Here is a 21,327-nt window from a genome sequence, read left to right on the forward strand (position 1 = left end):
AGCATGAGACTGAAAATGAAAGCTTCCGCGTCTTGCACGTTACTTCATTCGAAAATTAAATTCTGAAACGAAAGGTTTTAAAGTTTTGTGGATTTAATATTCTCTCATGCGATGTTGTTCGTTCTGAGTCAAAACAGTTTTGCATGTTTATTTAGTTAGGTGTGTTTAATTACGATAAAACCTTTTATTTCAAAATAAGTCTAAACAAACTTAGTCTGGACATAATACTGCACAAGACCAGAGGATAATACACTTACTCAGTAATAGACCTACAGTATTGCCTCAATCGTATCGGTCAATACAATAAATGGCTGCTCATAATATCAATATCTTTCCAACAGTGATACTTAACACTTCAGAAAGAGGCATAATACTTTGACCATATTGTCAATACTGCTCGGACATCAGTCATTAATCATACTCGGGAACAATCACCAACTCGAGGTCAATAATCCACTTTGTGATTGATAGCCCGGAGATGATGCATCACGGTGCCACGGACACGGAGATGATGCACCACGGTGCCACGGACACGGAGATGATGCATCACGGTGCCACGGACACGGAGATGATGCATCACGGTGCCACGGACACGGAGATGATGCACCACGGTGCCACGGACACGGAGATGATGCACCACGGTGCCACGGACACGGAGATGATGCATCACGGTGCCACGGACACGGAGATGATGCATCACGGTGCCACGGACACGGAGATGATGCATCACGGTGCCACGGACACGGAGATGATGCATCACGGTGCCACGGACACGGAGATGATGCATCACGGTGCCACGGACACGGAAATGATGCATCACGGTGCCACGGACACGGAGATGATGCATCACGGTGCCACGGACACGGAGATGATGCATCACGGTGCCACGGACACGGAGATGATGCATCACGGTGCCACGGACACGGTGATGATGCATCACGGTGCCACGGACAGAGAGATGATGCATCACGGTGCCACGGACAGGGAGATGATGCATCACGGTGCCACGGACACGGAGATGATGCATCACGGTGCCACAGACACGGAGATGATGCATCACGGTGCCACAGACACGGTGATGATGCATCACGGTGCCACGGACACGGTGATGATGCATCACGGTGCCACGGACAGGGAGATGATGCATCACGGTGCCACGGACACGGAGATGATGCATCACGGTGCCACGGACACGGAGATGATGCATCACGGTGCCACGGACACGGAGATGATGCATCACGGTGCCACGGACACGGAGATGATGCATCACGGTGCCACGGACAGGGAGATGATGCATCACGGTGCCACGGACACGGAGATGATGCATCACGGTGCCACGGACAGGGAGATGATGCATCACGGTGCCACGGACACGGAGATGATGCATCACGGTGCCACGGACACGGAGATGATGCACCACGGTGCCACGGACACGGTAATGATGCATCACGGTGCCACGGACACGGAGATGATGCATCACGGTGCCACGGACACGGAGATGATGCATCACGGTGCCACGGACAGGGAGATGATGCACCACGGTGCCACGGACACGGTAATGATGCATCACGGTGCCACGGACACGGAGATGATGCATCACGGTGCCACGGACACGGAGATGATGCATCACGGTGCCACGGACACGGAGATGATGCATCACGGTGCCACAGACACGGTGATGATGCATCACGGTGCCACGGACACGGTGATGATGCATCACGGTGCCACGGACAGGGAGATGATGCATCACGGTGCCACGGACACGGAGATGATGCATCACGGTGCCACGGACACGGTGATGATGCATCACGGTGCCACGGACACGGTGATGATGCATCACGGTGCCACGGACACGGTGATGATGCATCACGGTGCCACTGACACGGCGATGATGCATCACGGTGCCACGGACACGGCGATGATGCATCACGGTGCCACGGACAGGGGCGTGGGTGGGGGGGGGGGGAGTAATTTAAGGTCATAATTAATGGTTGACTTGGACGATCTTGGCGGGTAATAACTCCAAGTCTGGAGCCTCTTGCTGAGGAGGAGACCACCCAGTACTGGGTAGTGTGACAGAGAGAGGGAGAGAAGGGGAGAGGGAGAGAGGGAAGGGAGGAGAGAGAAAAGGAGAGAATACTAAATATTAGGAAGAAAGAAGAAGAATAAAAATATCATTGATAAGTGAAATAAAAATATTTCATCCCATTTCCAAGTATTCTACATTTGTAATCCATATTTTTGTATGATTGTTTCTTGGGGACTCCAAGGGGCCACAAACCAAGTTTTCAATTGCATAATTTTGGCAATTTTGTTTGGTTGGGTGGTGGCCAGGTATGAATTTAGCGGGTGAATTTGTTGAGATAAAATATATTTGCAAATAGAAGTTGAGCGAGATAGTAAGAAAAGTGCTTTTGACTGATGTTAGGTAGTGTGTGATTGACTTGTATGTTAGAAAAAAAAATTGAGTATCGAAAAGTACTTGAAACTAAGGTATAATTCTTTGAGAAACTTAATCTAATTACTAGATAAAGAGTTTATGGTTAATTAACATACCTTAAAGAAATACATATGAGCACAATGGGGCCACGGGAGGCAGAGAGAGTGCGAGTGAACAGCAAAATGTTACAAACAATGTAACATTGCTGGGATACTGTGACATTCAAACGTACACTTGTAAACCAAATAAATTACTGTAACACTATACGCGCGCACACATACCTATGTCAATTAGTTTACAAAAACAAACATTCACTAACATATACTTTTAAAATGGACACACATAGATAATTACCGAACAAATGTCAGTTCAATTACAGGTACTCAAAGACACATAGCTGCACGTGTCTGTCGGTCTTGACAATAGTACACATGGATTCGCACACATAACAGCCCATTATCAATTAATGTGTGTGTGTGTGTGTGTGTGTGTGTGTGTGTGTGTGTGTGTGTGTATGTGTATTCATCTAGTTCACCTAGTTTTATTCACCAAGTTGTGCTTGCGGGAGTTGAGCTTTGCTCTTTCGGCCCGCCTCCCAACTATCAATAAATCAACTGGTTTTTTCCCCCACAAACACATCCCCAGGAAGCAGCCCGTAGTAGCTGTCCAAATCAAAGGTACCTATTTACTGCTAGGTGAACAGGTGCATCATGGTGAAGGGTGTAAGAAACTCTGCCCTCTGCAAAAATTGCAATGGCTCTGTGGAACGAAATTTAATCTGCCCTAACCGGTCAATGTCCAAATCTTCTCAATGTTAGTACTGTTATGTACAAACTTGACCCAGTTTTAAGATACAATATTGCACAACAGTTTCAGAAAAAACTATGATAGGGAGAGTTACAGTGTCTCATAACAATATTATATCAATATAGTTTATGTAGGTTCAATGAGGCTTTTTCTTTAATCTTTTATTCTTACCGCTTAAATCCTAATTCAGGATTTAATTAATCCTAATTAATTAAATAAATTCAGGCTTGTTCGCATTTGTGTTCTTCACATGTGCCCCAAAGAATGAGGTGATTTGATAAAATACCATGCCCAAGATTACCATCAGAGTGCCAGCGGGATGATGGGGAATTAGCCTCGGCTACCATCATCTTTTGTCCGGTCGTGATGGTCAAGTGGTTAAGGGGTCCTGTACACCAGTTGCAGAGTGCTCCTGGCAGTATGGGTTCGAGTCACTTCTGGGGTGTGAGTTTTCAGGTATATATATATATATATATATATATATATATATATATATATATATATATATATATATATATATATATGCAGTCCCTGTGGCGTAGTGGTAAGACACTCGCCTGGCGTTTCACGAGCATTTCGTCCTGGGTTCGTATCCTGGCCGGGGCGGATTCAATGGGCGCCTATCCATTCTCATTCTTATTCTGTAGCTTCTGTTTACCCAACAGTAAAATGGGTACCTGGTTGTTAATCGATTTGGAGGGGTCGTATAGGACACAACAAAGGGGATATTTATGATATCCAATCATATTATTATAAGATAGGGTATTAAAAGTATCAACACAAGACAGAGCACGAAACACTGGTATAAATTGGATAAGTTTAGATTTAGGAAAGACTTGGGTCTTTCCTAAAGACTCAGGTCTTTAGACCCAGATCATTCGATAACAGGGTAGAATTTGTGGAACCAATTACAACGTAGCGTGGTGGTGGTGGGATCCCTTGATTGTTTCAAGCGTGGGTTGGACATATATATGAGTGGGATTGGGTGGTTATAAATAGGAGCTGCCTCCAATGGGCCAACAGGCCCTATATATACATATACATAAACATAATGAAATAATACCATTCATTATTTTTTTTCTATTTTTCGTTTTTCATGTATTTTCCTATTTTTTATGTATATTTTTTATATTTTTATGTAATTTTTTATACCAGTGGGTCAACGAGACCATCTGTGTCCCCTCAGATGGTCTCCCATGGTCCCATATGACCATATCTCCCATGGTGATATGGTCAGATGATATCATGGTTGTTATTGGCAGTTATCATGGCATGACATGGATGGATGATGTCTTATCATGGATGTGTGTGTCTGTATGCGTGAGTGTTCGTGTTAGTGTGTCAGTGTTAGTGTCCCGGTGAGTGTGTGAGTGTGTGTCCGTTTATACCTGTGAGTCCAGGAGTCCTGTGTCCCCTCATATGGTCTCCCTTATCACAGTTTGTATCTATGGATGTGCGTGTCTGTGTGTGTGAGTGTGAGTGTGTGCTAATATCAGTGTGAGTCCTGGAACCCTTTGTGTCCCCCCAAATTTCCTCCCTTGTTCCCACCGTGAGTTCCAATCGCAAGTGATTAGACCTGCCTTAGGTCAATGGCTCCAAGGTCCATCCGTGGGCCCAACGGATTTCACCCCTTCCCCACTTTCCTAGGCTCAGGCCAATTCCAGCTATCCAGGGAACCTGTCGAAACAGAGGCAGCTACAGGAGAGGACACACAGACATCTGTGGCCTGTAGTTACACAACCGTTCTGACAGGCTCGATCGCAATCAGTCCAGAGGAGAACACGTTCTCATCCCAACCCGTCCTCTTAAAAATAACGTCACTTTTGGCTCGTATGCGCGAGATGGCTAAATTTGGACGTAATTTGAAATGAAATCGACTCACAAAAGTGACGTTCTGTTCCGTTTTCTATTTGAGTCGTCCGGCGTACGCGCAGAGGTTATAAGAGGACACTTTAAATTAACGTTTTTCATAACGTTATGAAACCTTATAAGAATTTCCTGCCCACCTAACCTATCAGAGGACCCTTAACTTACTGTTATTGAAAAAAAAAATCCCAAATTTATTTTCATTTTTTTTTCATTTTCAAATTACGTCCAAATTCGGCCATACGGGCAAACGGCCAAAAGCGACGTTCTTTTTAAGAGGACAGGTTGCAACAGACCACGCTGGAGTCGCTGTATGTCTCAAATTTGGTTCCTTTATTTATAGTTAGTTTTTTTTGGTGAACTAATTGATTTTTTTCCAATTTTTTTTAATGACTTAGGTAGAGTGAAAGGAGGAGGAAGGGTGGGGTATAGGGGATTATACGACATCGTAGTTGGGTTGGTATGTGTAGTCGTCAAAAATATCAATTGGGAGAGGTTAATCGTACTTTTCATTTATTTTTAAATGTACTGAAAAGAAAAGAACTATTTAAAAGTTCTAATTGTATTAGTAATATGTTGTACCTGGTTGGTCACACTCTTTGACCTAGAGAGATCTGACTTTTCTCACACTCTTCATTGTTATATTAATAAAAACATTAGAATGAATATATCTTTTATTTCACCAACAGCTCCACACACAGGAGAGGTTAATCCATGATTATCTACTGCAGAAAAAACTAGGAAGGAGTTAGAATGATATAAGTTACTCCATGAACACGAGGAGGAAGTCAAACGTAAAGCTGAGGAGGGAGTGTGGGGCAGCACTCACCCCCCCAACCCGTTCTCCTTATAGAACGTCACATTTTGACGTATAATTTAAGGCCAAAAATCATCGTACTAAAAAAATGGTAGCGGCTCGCGAAATTGACATACTGTCCCGTTTTCTGTTTTGGGCCCTCTGGTAGGTTAGGATAAGGGCACTTTAGTATGACAGGTTCTTGAGGTTAGGACACCTAAGGGGGACGGGCTGCTCCCTCTCCCACGGTGCTGGCACCAGACTGCCTCAGAAGGCGGGGATTAAGAGCTCCAGGAGAATTACCCAAAGTAATTAAATTCTTCAGCCACTCTTTGTGTATTTATGTGCACTATTTTACTGTTAATGTAATACGCAACTAATTGTCTGCTTCACGGCAGAACTAAGACAATAGTTCAAGTTACATGTACATACTTTAAGTGCGGGTGTGAGAACCTATTTGTTGGGAAGATGGAGTAGACGAAGGACTCATTTTCTGGTGGTCTTGACTCATCTCCTCACCCATAACTGCTACCAAACCCGTCTGAAATGCCTTAACCAAAGCTCTTCGAAATGAGAAACTTCTGCCATCCCAACATTACGCAGATATTATATTTAAACCTAAATATGGATGAAAATACCATTTGGGAACCAAGCCGCCAGAACAACATCCCGAACACAGGTACAAATATACAGAATGATACAGGTACAAATATACAGAATGATACAGGTACAAATATACAGAATGATACAACAACAAATATACAGAATGATACAGGTACAAATATACAGAATGATACAGGTACAAATATACAGAATGATACAGGTACCCTACTGCTCGGTGTTCGCACATTGCCAGTTTACTTTAGTACTGGGCCAGAAGGCATGGCAGGATGTACAGAATACCCCCGTTGAAGAGCAGAGGTGCAACAGGTACTCTGAGAGAGAACTATCAACATCAGAGGTCCGAGACTGTTCAACACGCTTCCACTACACATAAGGGGCATAACTGGCCGACCCCTCACAGAGTTCAGGAGTAAACTTGACAAACACCCTCAAAGGATACCTGATCAACCAGGCTGTTACTCATACGTCAGGCTGCGAGCATCCGCGTCCAACAGCCTGGATGACCAGTCCAGCAACGAGGAGGCCTGGTCGACGACCGGGCCGCGGGAACGCTAAGCCCGAAATTACCTCAAGGTAAGTTGGGCTTTTGCAGTGGTCCCAGTGGGGCAGTGGTCCCAGTGGGGCAGAGGTCCCATTGGGGCAGAGGCCCCAGTGGAGCAAAGGTCCCAGTGGGGCAGAGGTCCCAGTGGGGCAGAGGTCCCAGTGGGGCAGTGGTCCCAGTGGGGCAGAGGTCCCATTGGGGCAGAGGTCCCAGTGGGGCAGTGGTCCCAGTGGGGCAGAGGTCCCATTGGGGCAGAGATCCCAGTGGGGCAGAGGTCCCAGTGGGGCAGAGGTCCCAGTGGGGCAGTGGTCCCAGTGGGGCAGTGGTCCCAGTGGGGCAGTGGTCCAAGTGGAGCAGTGGTCCCAGTGGGGCAGTGGTCCCAGTGGGGCAGAGGTCCCAGTGGGGCAGAGGTCCCAGTGGGGCAGAGGTCCCAGTTAGCCAGTGGTCCCAGTGGGGCAGTGATCCCAGTGGGACAGTGGTCCCAGTGGGACAGAGGTCCCAGTGGGGCAGAGGTCCCAGTGGGACAGAGGTCCCAGTGGGGCAGAGGTCCCAGTTAGCCAATGGTCCCAGTGGGGCAGTGGTCCCAGTGGGACATTGGTCCTAGTGGGGCAGAGGTCCCAGTGGGGCAGAGGTCCCAGTTAGCCAGTGGTCCCAGTGGGGCAGAGGTCCCAGTGGGGCAGAGGTCCCAGTGGGGCAGAGGTCCCAGTGGGGTAGAGGTCCCAGTGGGGTAGAGGTCCCAGTGGGGCAGTGATCCCAGTGGGGCAGTGATCCCAGTGGGACAGAGGTCCCAGTGGGGCAGAGGTCCCAGTGGGGCAGTGGTCCCAGTGAGGCAGAGGTCCCAGTGGGGCAGAGGTCCCAGTGGGACAGAGGTCCCAGTGGGGCAGTGGTCCCAGTGGGACATTGGTCCCAGTGGGGCAGAGGTCCCAGTGGATCAGTGGTCCCAGTGGGGCAGAGGTCCCAGTGGGGCAGTGGTCCCAGTGGGGCAGAGGTCCCAGTGGGGCAGTGGTCCCAGTGGGGCAGTGGTCCCAGTGGGGCAGAGGTCCCAGCGGGGCAGAGGTCCCAGCGGGGCAGAGGTCCCAGTGGGGCAGAGGTCCCAGTGGGGCAGAGGTCCCAGCGGGGCAGAGGTCCCAGTGGGGCAGTGGTCCCAGTGGGGCAGAGGTCCCAGTGGGGCAGAGGTCCCAGCGGGGCACAGGTCCCAGTGGGGCAGAGGTCCTAGTGGGGCAGAGGTCCCAGTTAGCCAGTGGTCCCAGTGGGGCAGAGGTCCCAGTGGGGCAGAGGTCCCAGTGGGGCAGAGGTCCCAGTGGGGCAGAGGTCCCAGCGGGGCAGAGGTCCCAGTGGGGCAGAGGTCCCAGTGGGGCAGAGGTCCCAGTGGGGTAGAGGTCCCAGTGGGGTAGAGGTCCCAGTGGGGTAGAGGTCCCAGTGGGGCAGTGATCCCAGTGGGGCAGTGGTCCCAGTGGGGCACAGGTCCCAGCGGGGCACAGGTCCCAGTGGGGCAGTGGTCCCAGTGGGGCAGAGGTCCCAGTGGGGCAGAGGTCCCAGTGGGACAGAGGTCCCAGTGGGGCAGTGGTCCCAGTGGGACATTGGTCCTAGTGGGGCAGAGGTCCCAGTGGGGCAGTGGTCCCAGTGGGGCAGAGGTCCCAGTGGGGCAGTGGTCCCAGTGGGGCAGAGGTCCCAGTGGGGCAGTGGTCCCAGTGGGGCAGTGGTCCCAGTGGGGCAGAGGTCCCAGTGGGGCAGAGGTCCCAGCGGGGCAGAGGTCCCAGTGGGGCAGAGGTCCCAGCGGGGCAGAGGTCCCAGTGGGGCAGTGGTCCCAGTGGGGCAGAGGTCCCAGTGGGGCAGAGGTCCCAGCGGGGCACAGGTCCCAGTGGGGCAGAGGTCCTAGTGGGGCAGAGGTCCCAGTTAGCCAGTGGTCCCAGTGGGGCAGAGGTCCCAGTGGGGCAGAGGTCCCAGTGGGGCAGAGGTCCTAGTGGGGCAGAGGTCCCAGCGGGGCAGAGGTCCCAGTGGGGCAGAGGTCCCAGTGGGGCAGAGGTCCCAGTGGGGTAGAGGTCCCAGTGGGGTAGAGGTCCCAGTGGGGTAGAGGTCCCAGTGGGGCAGTGATCCCAGTGGGGCAGTGGTCCCAGTGGGGCACAGGTCCCAGCGGGGCACAGGTCCCAGCGGGGCACAGGTCCCAGTGGGGCAGTAATTAAATTCAGTAATTATATTTACTGAATTTACCCAAGGGCCACTAACTATTTAGTGGCCTCGACGAGGACAGAAAACCGGCGGCTTGTTAAAGGGCCCGCCAATTGCTTTAATTATATTTTTTAGCTGGAATTTGGCATTTACGGCTTCAGCGGGTAGGCGATTCCATGGGTTTATAGCCCTCTTGGTGGAAAAAAACATCTGTTTTCAGTCCTACTTGAGAGAACATACTCTCCAACACTATATCTGTGATTGCCCTGTTATCAGTGACTTCATACCAAATGGTATAGGGTACTTTGAGCTCTGTAATTACTTCATACACTCAGGAATATTGGAAGATATTCTTGTGCTGCACCCAGATTTTGCCAGTGGAGTCTAATAGATCAGCCTTAAGTATTTTGTTCTCTCCTGATTACATGTATGACTGGCCATCCTGTGAGGTGAGGATGTTGAATGAGCTTGTAGCTGGTTTTGGATCTTCACTGTGTGGTCCTTCATACAGAATAGGGAAGCCGCACATTGCTGTGTATACCTAAACATGTTAAAAAATACATTGTTTGAGAGGAGTATTGTAGAAACTGGTAAGAGTAATTATAATATAATGTTTCCATGATTCAGTGCTTACCTCTTGTGAAAATCATGAAGAGTTGTTTAGTCAGAGTTGATTTGTTTTTTGTATTGAGGCTGGTATTTTCTACTTTGATTTCATGTGTGTCTAACCATCCTGTGAGATGGGAGTTTAGATAAACTTATAGCTAGTTTTTTATCTACGCTGTGTAATATTCCCTATAGAATAGGGTAGCAGCACATTTGTGTATATCTAATCATTTTAATAAAAAAAATCAGTAATAAAGATTTTAAATTATAGTTTGTATTATTACGAATACAGTACTGTATTATCCTTATTAAATCATGTTAACCATGGATCATTAAGATCTCATGTTGATATGTAATAGTCATATTTCTTTTGAGCTTCTAATCCATGCTAATCATTTTTTAATCATTCATTAAATTGTGCATTATGTCTCAATTTTTCACTTCCTTAGATATACTGTACAGTACAAAAGATAGGATAAAAATAAACCAGTAATATTTCTTTAATTACATTTTTTTATTTATATAACTGCATTAATATGTTTACAGCTGACAGGATTTGTTTTACCATACAGGTGCATTATTTGTTAAAAAAAAAATTGCTTTATTGTTACACACAATGGTGCTACATAGCCTTCCCAGCTTGGTGCCTTCTTTTAATACTTACTAATTAATAAATAAATAATAATAAATAAATTTTATTCAGGAAAAGTACATACAGTTGATTTACAAACATAGTTTTGAATTTATAGACAACTAGTACATACAATACCTAAAGCCACTAATACTCATAGCATTTTGGGCAAGGTGTGGGGGGAAAACACTTAGACTAAAACTTATTAGTAATCGGGATTAGGTATAAATTGTGTTGAAAGAAGGAATAAAAAATAAAAAAAGGGGGTAACATAGCAGAAATCAGCAATTGTACATGTTGGTAAACAGCATTGTTTAAAAAATAGCAAGACATGGGTTGATATTTAAGGAATAAGTTAGGTTACATGGAGTTAATTAGGTAGTACTTGGTTTTACTCTTAAAACTGGTTGAGAGAGGTACAGCCTTTGACATGATTCGGGAGGTCATTCCACATTCTGGGTCCCTTGATTTGTAGAGCACTTCTAGCTTGGTTACACACAGCCAAATTGTGTAACAGGAAGAGGTCTTGGACACAAATTTGTTCCATGCTAAATGTAAAGGAATCAGCTGAGTATTCCTCAAATAAAATAAGTTGCCTCAGCTTATAAGGTAAATATAATAAGCATTTCTCAAATAAGTAGCTGCCTCACCTCACTGCCTTACTGCTACATAGCCTTCCCGGCATGGTGCCTTCTTTTGATAATTACTTGTTCCACACCCAAGTTGTATAACAGGAAGAGGTCTTGGACCCCTACTTCCTTCTCTCTTTTTTAATAGTCCATATAGTCATAATTATAGCTTTAAGTATTCAATGAATAAAGTTTTTGACATTTTTACCCTTCTCCTTACCGAACATAATTTGTGCAGCATATTTTTATTTTATGTCTCACCCAGATTTAATCTCAAAATAAAACCAAGCTAAATAAATTAGAAATGGGTATGTATAGCTAAGGTACACCCTTATTCTTTATTCACTTACTCAAACCAAGGGACCCCAGAGCTACACTTGAGCCGACCCCACGCCACGTGGTCTTAAACCGTTGACCGGCTTAAGATTCTACAACCTTATGACGTGAAAACAGACTTCTAGCAAAACTCTAGAATCGCCTTGCGCTGCCACCTCCAAACCATTACCACTGAGCAATGGCCGAGGTCTGGATCGATCATGCTGATCAAGAAACCTTTGGGATTGATCCCCACTAGTAATATATGGGAGGGATGAATTTTTACATTAAAAGTGCGGAATTATTAATAACAAAAGGGATAATGAATTCTTATTTGGTGTAAGCATCTGCGGCCCAACTCAACTCGGCCTCTTGGGCCCCACGTGGTCTGAGACAATGTAAATAAATTTTACAAAAAATGAAAATTAATAAAAAGACAATTTACTAGCTACATGGTTTATTCAAAACTAAACAAAATCTAAAATCAAAGCACTCCCTAAACTGAGCACTCCCTGACGTGAAAAGGCAATGAGTTGACCTATTTCCCTCTACCAACTCTTAGCAACTCTACCTTGAGGCGACCAGCTCGGTGTTAGTGTTAGGTCTTGGGGCAAGTGGGTCGAGGTCACCTGCCCGGGCCGCTACTGGTTCCACACTGTCGTTCTCTCGCTCTGCCCCACACAGAAGCCAGAGCAGGGTATTCTTCCGCCTAGTTTACTAAGTTACTAGCAAGGTTTAAGTTGAACAACTAATCTCTGTTGCACTGAATGACCCAGATTGGTTGAATTATTTTAACTGCAGTTAATTACACAAGCGTCTAAGGGAAGGTCTATTTCCGATTACAAAATGGCTATTTGACCTTTGAGAAATAGTGGACGTGGAAACTCTGATGACCTGTGACCGCTGAGGTCACTCCGCGGCAAGGTCTAGTCCCGGCTCGTGACGTCACTGATGGTGACTTACTCATTATTCTAACAATCAGGATACTCTTGATACTATAAACAGGAATATTATACAACTTGAATGAAGACTAATTTCTCTAAATTACTGAATAACGTGGAATAATTCATTATAGGAAACTGTGAACAAAGGCACCAGTTATTTCCACCGCCCATCCCCCCCCCCTCCGGGGGAGTCCCGTCCCTACACGTGGTTCCAATCTTCCCACTCTCTCATACAATTATTCATTTTAAAACAGCTTCAGTTGTTACAAAGGTATGATGTTGAGGTATTATAGTGTGTCAAGGTATGATGTTGAGGTATTATAGTGTGTCAAGGTATGATGTAGCAGTGTTATAGTGTGTCAAGGTATGATGTTGAGGTATTATAGCGTGTCAAGGTATGATGTAGCAGTATTATAGTGTGTCAAGGTATGATGTTGAGGTATTATAGTGTGTCAAGGTATGATGTAGCAGTATTATAGTGTGTCAAGGTGTGATGTAGCAGTATTATAGTGTTAAGGTATGATGTTGAGGTATTATAGTGGGTCAAGGTATGATGTAGCAGTACTATAGTGACTCAAGGAGTGACGGTGCCGTGTTTCAAACAATTTCTAACACCATCCAAGTCTCCGTTTCTTGGTAATGTCTGAAATAAGTTACCAGGAGAGGTGACCTTGTGTGGCTCAGAAGTAACCCTTCCATCACCGCTACACCGGGGCGACTGGAGGTGAAGGTTCCAGGTATGTGGCCACGACCACTGTTGTTATATTAAACACATTCCCACCTCACACCTTTCAGCCCAGATATTGTCAGGGTTTAGAGGGAGGGAGCTTAATGTCTCACTATACCTTCAACTCACTAAATGTTTCTTATTTCATTTTTTCCCATAGAGACGCAACTAGAGACTATATAGGGATCAACAAGAGTGATGATCTAGTGTGGGCCTCTAATATTATTTTGTAATTTATCTCGTTTATAGAGGCAGTGGTCACAAATGACCAGGTGGACGTGGGTGGATGGTGGCTATAATGACCAGCTGAAGCAACTGTAATGACCAGCTGCCAGAGCTAAAATGACTAGCTGGCAGAGCAATAATATATCTCCGGCGCTCTTTACAGCGCCACCAATTGCCGACATCACCACCGTACTTGAACCATTGGTCAATATACTCACAAGATTGATGTCACTAACAGTCCACTGTTGTGTTTATCTGTGAGTTGCTGACAGCAGGTGGTGATACTGGTGTGTTTATTAGCTGATTAATGGTGGTCAGTTTTACCCCCAGGATGACGGACGACTGTTGGTAATGTGGGCCTATTTTTACCTGAGAGTTGATGATGATATTCACCTGTGGACAGTGATATATATAACACGGAAACCTGATTTTTATGTTTAAATCCATAGCAGTGGGTATGTGACACCGGAAAGGATCCCTCTCAGCCGTTTTTTAACTGTTGATGCTTTCTCCTGTTGTCTGACAGCTTGTTGGGATGTCTACCTGGGGTTATGTGACAGTTGTGGCTGATGTTTACCTACAGTTGGCTGACAGTCGTTAGTGATAACTGCTTGTTGTTGGTTGACAGCCGTTGTTGATATTTATTTGTTGATGGCTGATTGTGATATATAATTTTTATATGTTTTGCAATGTTAATTTAACGATTTTACGTCGTTATTTCATCGCTAAAACGTTTGAACAACGCAAAAATATACAACGTTATGTTAACATTGAATGTTTGCTGGGTATATATCCCTGCCTCTCTGTTTTTGTATCATTGTTAGCCCCTCTCCCCCTGTATATATATCCGTCTGTCTGTATCAGTACCTCATGTCTGTCGCTCTATCGCTAAGTCTTTACTGTCTTTCTCCCTTTCAGAACATGCAATCTGTCAGCAAACACACAACTTTGTCTGAGAAAACTATAGAAAATGTTATTGGACAGCAAACTGATGTTTTACACACCACGAGAGTCGCTTGGAATCACACTAAGATCTCATCCTTTTAAAAGTGGGGGGAGGGGGAGAGATGGGCCAATGGGGCCAGCCCCGACCTGCATATTATAATCATCTACCACCCATGTGTCATCTTTTAAAAAGTGTTGGCTGACACTAACCCCCAAGCATCTAGGCTCCACCCTTGACTAGACATAAAGGCAAGCATTCATTCTCTTTGATTGTATTATGGTGTGTGAACCATTCTCATTTTCTCACTTGGCGGGATACCCTGCTGTACCTGGGTCTGTCTACTCTTCCGCCTCTCACATCTCACCTCTCGCTCTCCCCCCCCCCCCCCTCCAATATCTTCCGTCTCCCGCTTTCCACCTCTCAACTTTCTCACTATCTTCTTCCCTCTCGATCCTCTTTTCCAATCTCTCCACACTCCCCCCCATATTCCATTGCCTCTCTCTCTCTCTCTCTCTCTCTCTCTCTCTCTCTCTCTCTCTCTCTCTCTCTCACTACTCCCTGCTCTCTCGTACCTCCCTTCCTCTCATTTTTAACACTTCTGCATCTCCTCCCGTCTGTCCCTGTCCCACGTGTTTATTCCACGTACATAATAAACTCTGGACGGTTCATTCCCGTCGTCAACATCTGTAAACGCTTGTTTTTCGGACCGTCCAAAGTGATACACACCGTTCAGTGTGTGTACAACACTACCTCACACCCTCTCACTAACAACACTACCTCAGACCCTCTCACTAACAACACTAACACAGAGCCTCTTACTAACAACACTAACACAGAGCCTCTCACTAACAACATTACCTCAGAGCCTCTCACTAACAACACTACCTCAGAGCCTCTCACTAACAACAGTACCTCAGAGCCTCTCACTAACAACACTACCTCAGACCCTCTCACTAACAACACTACCTCAGAGCCTCTCACTAACAACAGTACCTCAGACCCTCTCACTAACAACACTACCTCAGAGCCTCTCACTAACAACACTATCACAGAGCCTCTCACTAACAACACTATCACAGAGCCTCTCACTAACAACACTACCTCAGAGCCTCTCACTAACAACACTACCTCAGAGCCTCTCACTAACAACACTATCACAGAGCCTCTCACTAACAACACTATCACAGAGCCTCTCACTAACAACACTACCTCAGAGCCTCTCACTAACAACACTACCTCAGAGCCTCTCACTAACAACACTATCACAGAGCCTCTCACTAACAACACTACCTCAGAGCCTCTCACTAACAACACCATCACAGAGCCTCTCACTAACAACACTACCTCAGAGCCTCTCACTAACAACACCATCACAGAGCCTCTCACTAACAACACTACCTCAGAGCCTCTCACTAACAACACTATCACAGAGCCTCTCACTAACAACACTACCTCAGAGCCTCTCACTAACAACACTACCTCAGAGCCTCTCACTAACAACACTACCTCAGAGCCTCTCACTAACAACACTACCTCAGAGCCTCTCACTAACAACACCATCACAGAGCCTCTCACTAACAACACTATCACAGATCCTCTCACTAACAACACTATCACAGAGCCTCTCACTAACAACACTATCACAGAGCCTCTCACTAACAACACTACCTCAGACCCTCTCACTAACAACACTACCTCAGAGCCTCTCACTAACAACACTATCACAGAGCCTCTCACTAACAACACTATCACAGAGCCTCTCACTAACAACACTATCACAGAGCCTCTCACTAACAACACTATCACAGAGCCTTTCACTAACAACACTATCACAGAGCCTCTCACTAACAACACTATCACAGAGCCTCTCACTAACAACACTATCACAGAGCCTTTCACTAACAACACTATCACAGATCCTCTCACTAACAACACTATCACAGTTCCTCTCACTAACAACACTATCACAGAGCCTCTCACTAACAACACTATCACAGAGCCTCTCACTAACAACACTATCACAGAGCCTCTCACTAACAACACTACCTCAGACCCTCTCACTAACAACACTACCTCAGAGCCTCTCACTAACAACACTATCACAGAGCCTCTCACTAACAACACTATCACAGAGCCTTTCACTAACAACACCATCACAGAGCCTCTCACTAACAACACTACCTCAGACCCTCTCACTAACAACACTACCTCAGAGCCTCTCACTAACAACATACCTCAGACCCTCTCACTAACAACACTATCACAGAGCCTCTCACTAACAACACTATCACAGAGCCTCTCACTAACAACATACCTCAGAGCCTCTCACTAACAACATACCTCAGAGCCTCTCACTAACAACATACCTCAGAGCCTCTCACTAACAACACTAACACAGAGCATCTCACTAACAACACTACCTCAGAGCATCTCACTAACAACATACCTCAGAGCCTCTCACTAACAACATACCTCAGAGCCTCTCACTAACAACACTAACACAGAGCATCTCACTAACAACATACCTCAGAGCCTCTCACTAACAACATACCTCAGAGCCTCTCACTAACAACACTAACACAGAGCATCTCACTAACAACATACCTCAGAGCCTCTCACTAACAACATACCTCAGAGCCTCTCACTAACAACACTAACACAGAGCATCTCACTAACAACACTACCTCAGAGCCTCTCACTAACAACACTATCTCAGAGCCTCTCACTAACAACATACCTCAGAGCCTCTCACTAACAACACCATCACAGAGCCTTTCACTAACAACATTACCTCAGAGCCTCTCACTAACACAGAGCATCTCACTAACAACATTACCTCAGAGCCTCTCACTAACAACACTACCTCAGAGCCTCTCACTAACAACACTACCTCAGAGCCTCTCACTAACAACACCATCACAGAGCCTTTCACTAACAACACTATCACAGAGCCTCTCACTAACAACATTACCTAAGAGCCTCTCACTAACAACATTACCTCAGAGCCTCTCACTAACAACACTACCTCAGAGCCTCTCACTAACAACACTACCTCAGAGCCTCTCACTAACAACACTACCTCAGAGCCTCTCACTAACAACACTATCACAGAGCCTCTCACTAACAACACTATCACAGAGCATCTCACTAACAACACCATCACAGAGCCTCTCACTAACAACACCATCACAGAGCCTCTCACTAACAACATACCTCAGAGCCTCTCACTAACAACATACCTCAGAGCCTCTCACTAACAACATACCTCAGAGCCTCTCACTAACAACATTACCTCAGAGCCTCTCACTAACACAGAGCCTCTCACTAACAACATTACCTCAGAGCCTCTCACTAACAACACTACCTCAGAGCCTCTCACTAACAACACTACCTCAGAGCCTCTCACTAACAACACTACCTCAGAGCCTCTCACTAACAACATACCTCAGAGCCTCTCACTAACAACACCATCACAGAGCCTCTCACTAACAACATTACCTCAGAGCCTCTCACTAACAACACTACCTCAGAGCCTCTCACTAACAACATTACCTCAGACCCTCTCACTAACAACACTATCACAGAGCCTCTCACTAACAACATTACCTCAGAGCCTCTCACTAACAACACTACCTCAGAGCCTCTCACTAACAACACTACCTCAGAGCCTCTCACTAACAACATACCTCAGAGCCTCTCACTAACAACACCATCACAGAGCCTCTCACTAACAACATTACCTCAGAGCCTCTCACTAACAACACTACCTCAGAGCCTCTCACTAACAACACTACCTCAGAGCCTCTCACTAACAACATACCTCAGAGCCTCTCACTAACAACACCATCACAGAGCCTCTCACTAACAACATTACCTCAGAGCCTCTCACTAACAACACTACCTCAGAGCCTCTCACTAACAACATTACCTCAGAGCCTCTCACTAACAACACTACCTCAGAGCCTCTCACTAACAACATACCTCAGACCCTCTCACTAACAACACTACCTCAGAGCCTCTCACTAACAACATACCTCAGAGCCTCTCACTAACAACACCATCACAGAGCCTCTCACTAACAACATTACCTCAGAGCCTCTCACTAACAACACTACCTCAGAGCCTCTCACTAACAACATTACCTCAGAGCCTCTCACTAACAACACTACCTCAGACCCTCTCACTAAAACACTACCTCAGAGCCTCTCACTAACAACAGTACCTCAGACCCTCTCACTAACAACACTACCTCAGACCCTCTCACTAACAACACTACCTCAGAGCCTCTCACTAACAACACTATCACAGAGCCTCTCACTAACAACACCATCACAGAGCCTCTCACTAACAACATACCTCAGAGCCTCTCACTAACAAAAGTACCTCAGACCCTCTCACTAACAACACTACCTCAGAGCCTCTCACTAACAACAGTACCTCAGAGCCTCTCACTAACAACACTACCTCAGACCCTCTCACTAACAACACTATCACAGAGCCTCTCACTAACAACACTATCACAGAGCCTCTCACAAACAACACTACCTCAGAGCCTCTCACTAACAACAGTACCTCAGACCCTCTCACTAACAACACTATCACAGAGCCTCTCACTAACAACACTATCACAGAGCCTCTCACTAACAACACCATCACAGAGCCTCTCACTAACAACATACCTCAGAGCCTCTCACTAACAACATACCTCAGAGCCTCTCACTAACAACACTACCTCAGACCCTCTCACTAACAACAGTACCTCAGACCCTCTCACTAACAACTCCATCACAGAGCCTCTCACTAACAACACTATCACAGAGCCTCTCACTAACAACACCATCACAGAGCCTCTCACTAACAACATACCTCAGAGCCTCTCACTAACAACATACCTCAGAGCCTCTCACTAACAACATACTTCAGAGCCTCTCACTAACAACACTAACACAGAGCCTCTCACTAACACAGAGCATCTCACTAACAACACTACCTCAGAGCCTCTCACCAACAACACTACCTCAGACCCTCTCACTAACACAGAGCCTCTCACTAACAACACTAACACAGAGCCTCTCACTAACACAGAGCATCTCACTAACAACACTACCTCAGAGCCTCTCACCAACAACACTACCTCAGACCCTCTCACTAACACAGAGCCTCTCACTAACAACACTACCTCAGAGCATCTCACTAACAACACCATCACAGAGCATCTCACTAACAACACTACCTCAGAACCTCTCACTAACAACACTACCTCAGAACCTCTCACTAACAACACTACCTCAGAGCCTCTCTCTAACAACACTACCTCAGAGCCTCTCACTAACAACACTATCACAGAGCCTCTCACTAACAACACTACCTCAGAGCCTCTCACTAACAACACCATCACAGAGCCTCTCACTAACAACACCATCACAGAGCATCTCACTAACAACACTACCTCAGAGCCTCTCACTAACAACACTATCACAGAGCCTCTCACTAACAACACTACCTCAGAGCCTCTCACTAACAACACTACCTCAGAGCCTTTCACTAACAACACTACCTCAGAGCCTCTCACTAACAACACCATCACAGAGCCTCTCACTAACAACACTATCACAGAGCATCTCACTAACAACACAGTCACAGAGCATCTCAGTGACAGGGTGAGATAGCTGATAGAGAAACTAAGTGCTTAATTGCATACTAGTTTCTCTATGAGCTATCTCACCCTGTCAGAGTAAAAGAGACAAATGAATGTGAATGCATGCGTGTGTGTATATATGTATATGCAAGTATATGTGTGTAAGTATATGTATAAAGTATATATGGAAGCTGATCAGAATTACATTTTACCTTTGTAAATGCACATTAATGACACAATGTAAAAGACACATCTAACACTTTATGTAGGGCATACGTAAATCTGTGTATCTATGTATTTACGTATGTAGGTTAGCTTTGCATTTTAAAAGCACCGAATCACCTTCTGTGGTTGAGTGTTCAATAAACACTTGAACTATATGTTTAACACATCTTTAACCCTGTCCATGGAGGACAGAAGAAAATGTATATATGCTGGTTAGCATTGTAAATATGTGGCCACGTCCGTGGTAGAAATTAATAATAAGAAAAAATAACACCACACAGAGCCTTTCACTAAAACACTACCTCAGACCCTCTCACTAACAACACTATTCCGTGCCTCTCACTAACAACAGTACCTCCGAGCCACTCATTATCAACACTATCACCGAGACAATCACTAACATCACTATCACAGAGGATCTCACTAACAACACTACCTCCGACCCACTCATTATCAACACTATCACAGAGACACTCACTAACATCACCATCACAGAGGATCTCACTAACAACACTACCTCAGAGCCTCTCAATAACAACCGGTCTCAGAGCCTCTCTAACAATACTACCAAAGAGCTCGTCACTAACAACACTATCAATGAGCCTCTCACTATCAACACTATCTCAGATCCTCGCACTAACATCAACATTACTGATCCTCGCACTAACATCAACATTACTGATCCTCGCACTAACATCAACATTACTGATCCTCGCACTAACATCAACATTACTGATCCTCGCACTAACATCAACATTACTGATCCTCGCACTAACATCAACATTACTGATCCTCGCACTAACATCAACATTACAGAGCCTCCCACTAACAACGCAATCACAGAGCCTCTCACTAACAACCTGTCTCAGAGCCTCTCACTAACAACACTACCGCAGAGCCTCTCACTAACAACACTACCGCAGAGCCTCTCATTACCAACACCATAACAGAGCCTCTCACTATCAACTCCATCACAGAGCCTCTCACTAAGAACACTACCTTAGAGCTTCTCACTAACAACACTATCACAGAGACTTTCACTAATATCACGTCAGATATCACTTGGTAACTGTTTGGATCCTCTTCAAGTTTTCTTATAAAGTCTTCAAGATGTTAGCCACACTCTCCACCCTCCCCATGCTTCAGCTTTTTGTGACTTGCCAAAACTTTTCTCATACGTGGGTGGAGCTTAGCAGAC

General features: G+C 45.7%; 1 protein-coding gene across 1 annotated transcript; it reads left to right on the plus strand.

Moving 5' to 3' along the window:
- The first annotated feature begins 481 nt into the window (after positions 1-481).
- LOC138356931 (glutamine-rich protein 2-like) lies at positions 482-21,076 on the plus strand. The gene is made up of 3 exons (XM_069313464.1): positions 482-1,948; positions 4,403-4,605; positions 20,482-21,076. The coding sequence occupies exons 1-3, from the start codon at positions 482-484 to the stop codon at positions 21,074-21,076; spliced, it is 2,265 nt and encodes a 754-aa protein (XP_069169565.1).
- Positions 21,077-21,327: the final 251 nt, after the last annotated feature.

Source organism: Procambarus clarkii, chromosome 75, assembly GCF_040958095.1.
Source record: "Procambarus clarkii isolate CNS0578487 chromosome 75, FALCON_Pclarkii_2.0, whole genome shotgun sequence".
NCBI lineage: Eukaryota > Metazoa > Arthropoda > Malacostraca > Decapoda > Cambaridae > Procambarus > Procambarus clarkii.